The 627-nt window shown below is 54.4% G+C and overlaps 1 protein-coding gene across 1 annotated transcript in view; it reads left to right on the top strand.

The window, feature by feature from the left end:
• Positions 1-224: 224 nt before the first annotated feature.
• Positions 225-627, top strand: part of LOC104490689 (homeobox protein Nkx-2.6-like) — a gene marked incomplete at its 5' end in the record, with an annotated part of 700 nt that continues 297 nt past the window's right edge. Inside the window, one exon of the mRNA XM_010133011.1 lies at positions 225-621. Coding sequence (XP_010131313.1) covers positions 225-621 — 397 coding nt within the window. The remainder of the gene's footprint in view (positions 622-627) is intronic.

Here is a 627-nt window from a genome sequence, read left to right as displayed (position 1 = left end):
CATCATCAAAAAATATGTGTATGGGGGGGGGGGGAAGGGGGAATTTTCTTGAATTCCTATTAAACATCAGAGGAAAGTTCATATTAAATTTATCAGCTATCAACCCTACTTCTCCTTATTCCCAAGGAGCTCCATTCCCAATTCAATAGCTCCTTCAGAAACACGCTCGCTGGGAACAGAATCGGACTTGGGGCTCACGCTGCTTTGGGTTTTTCTTGCCGCAGGAAAATGTTTGCTCGCCCATCCCTTCGAGGCAGACGAGAAGAAAACTGAGCCCTGCCACCACCCCAAGCAGCGGCAGCGGAGAAAACCCCGAGTCTTGTTCTCCCAAGCTCAGGTGTTTGAGCTGGAGCAACGATTTAAGCAGCAGAAATACCTCTCTGCGCCGGAAAGGGAGCACCTCGCCAGTGTGCTCAAGCTCACCTCCACCCAGGTGAAAATCTGGTTCCAGAACCGAAGGTACAAGTGCAAGAGGCAGAGGCAGGATAAATCCCTGGAGCTGGCTGCCCACCCGCTGCCCCCGCGGAGGGTGGCGGTGCCCGTGCTGGTTAAGGATGGCAAACCCTGCCTGGGGGGCTCCCAGCCTTACCCAGCCCTGGACATCATCACCGCCAGCCCGTAGTCCTA

The sequence above is a fragment of the Buceros rhinoceros genome, unplaced genomic scaffold, assembly GCF_000710305.1.
Source record: "Buceros rhinoceros silvestris isolate BGI_N320 unplaced genomic scaffold, ASM71030v1 scaffold25233, whole genome shotgun sequence".
Classification (NCBI taxonomy): domain Eukaryota; kingdom Metazoa; phylum Chordata; class Aves; order Bucerotiformes; family Bucerotidae; genus Buceros; species Buceros rhinoceros.
The sequence above is the reverse complement of the archived record's forward strand: the minus strand, read 5'-3'. Positions and strand labels throughout refer to the sequence as shown.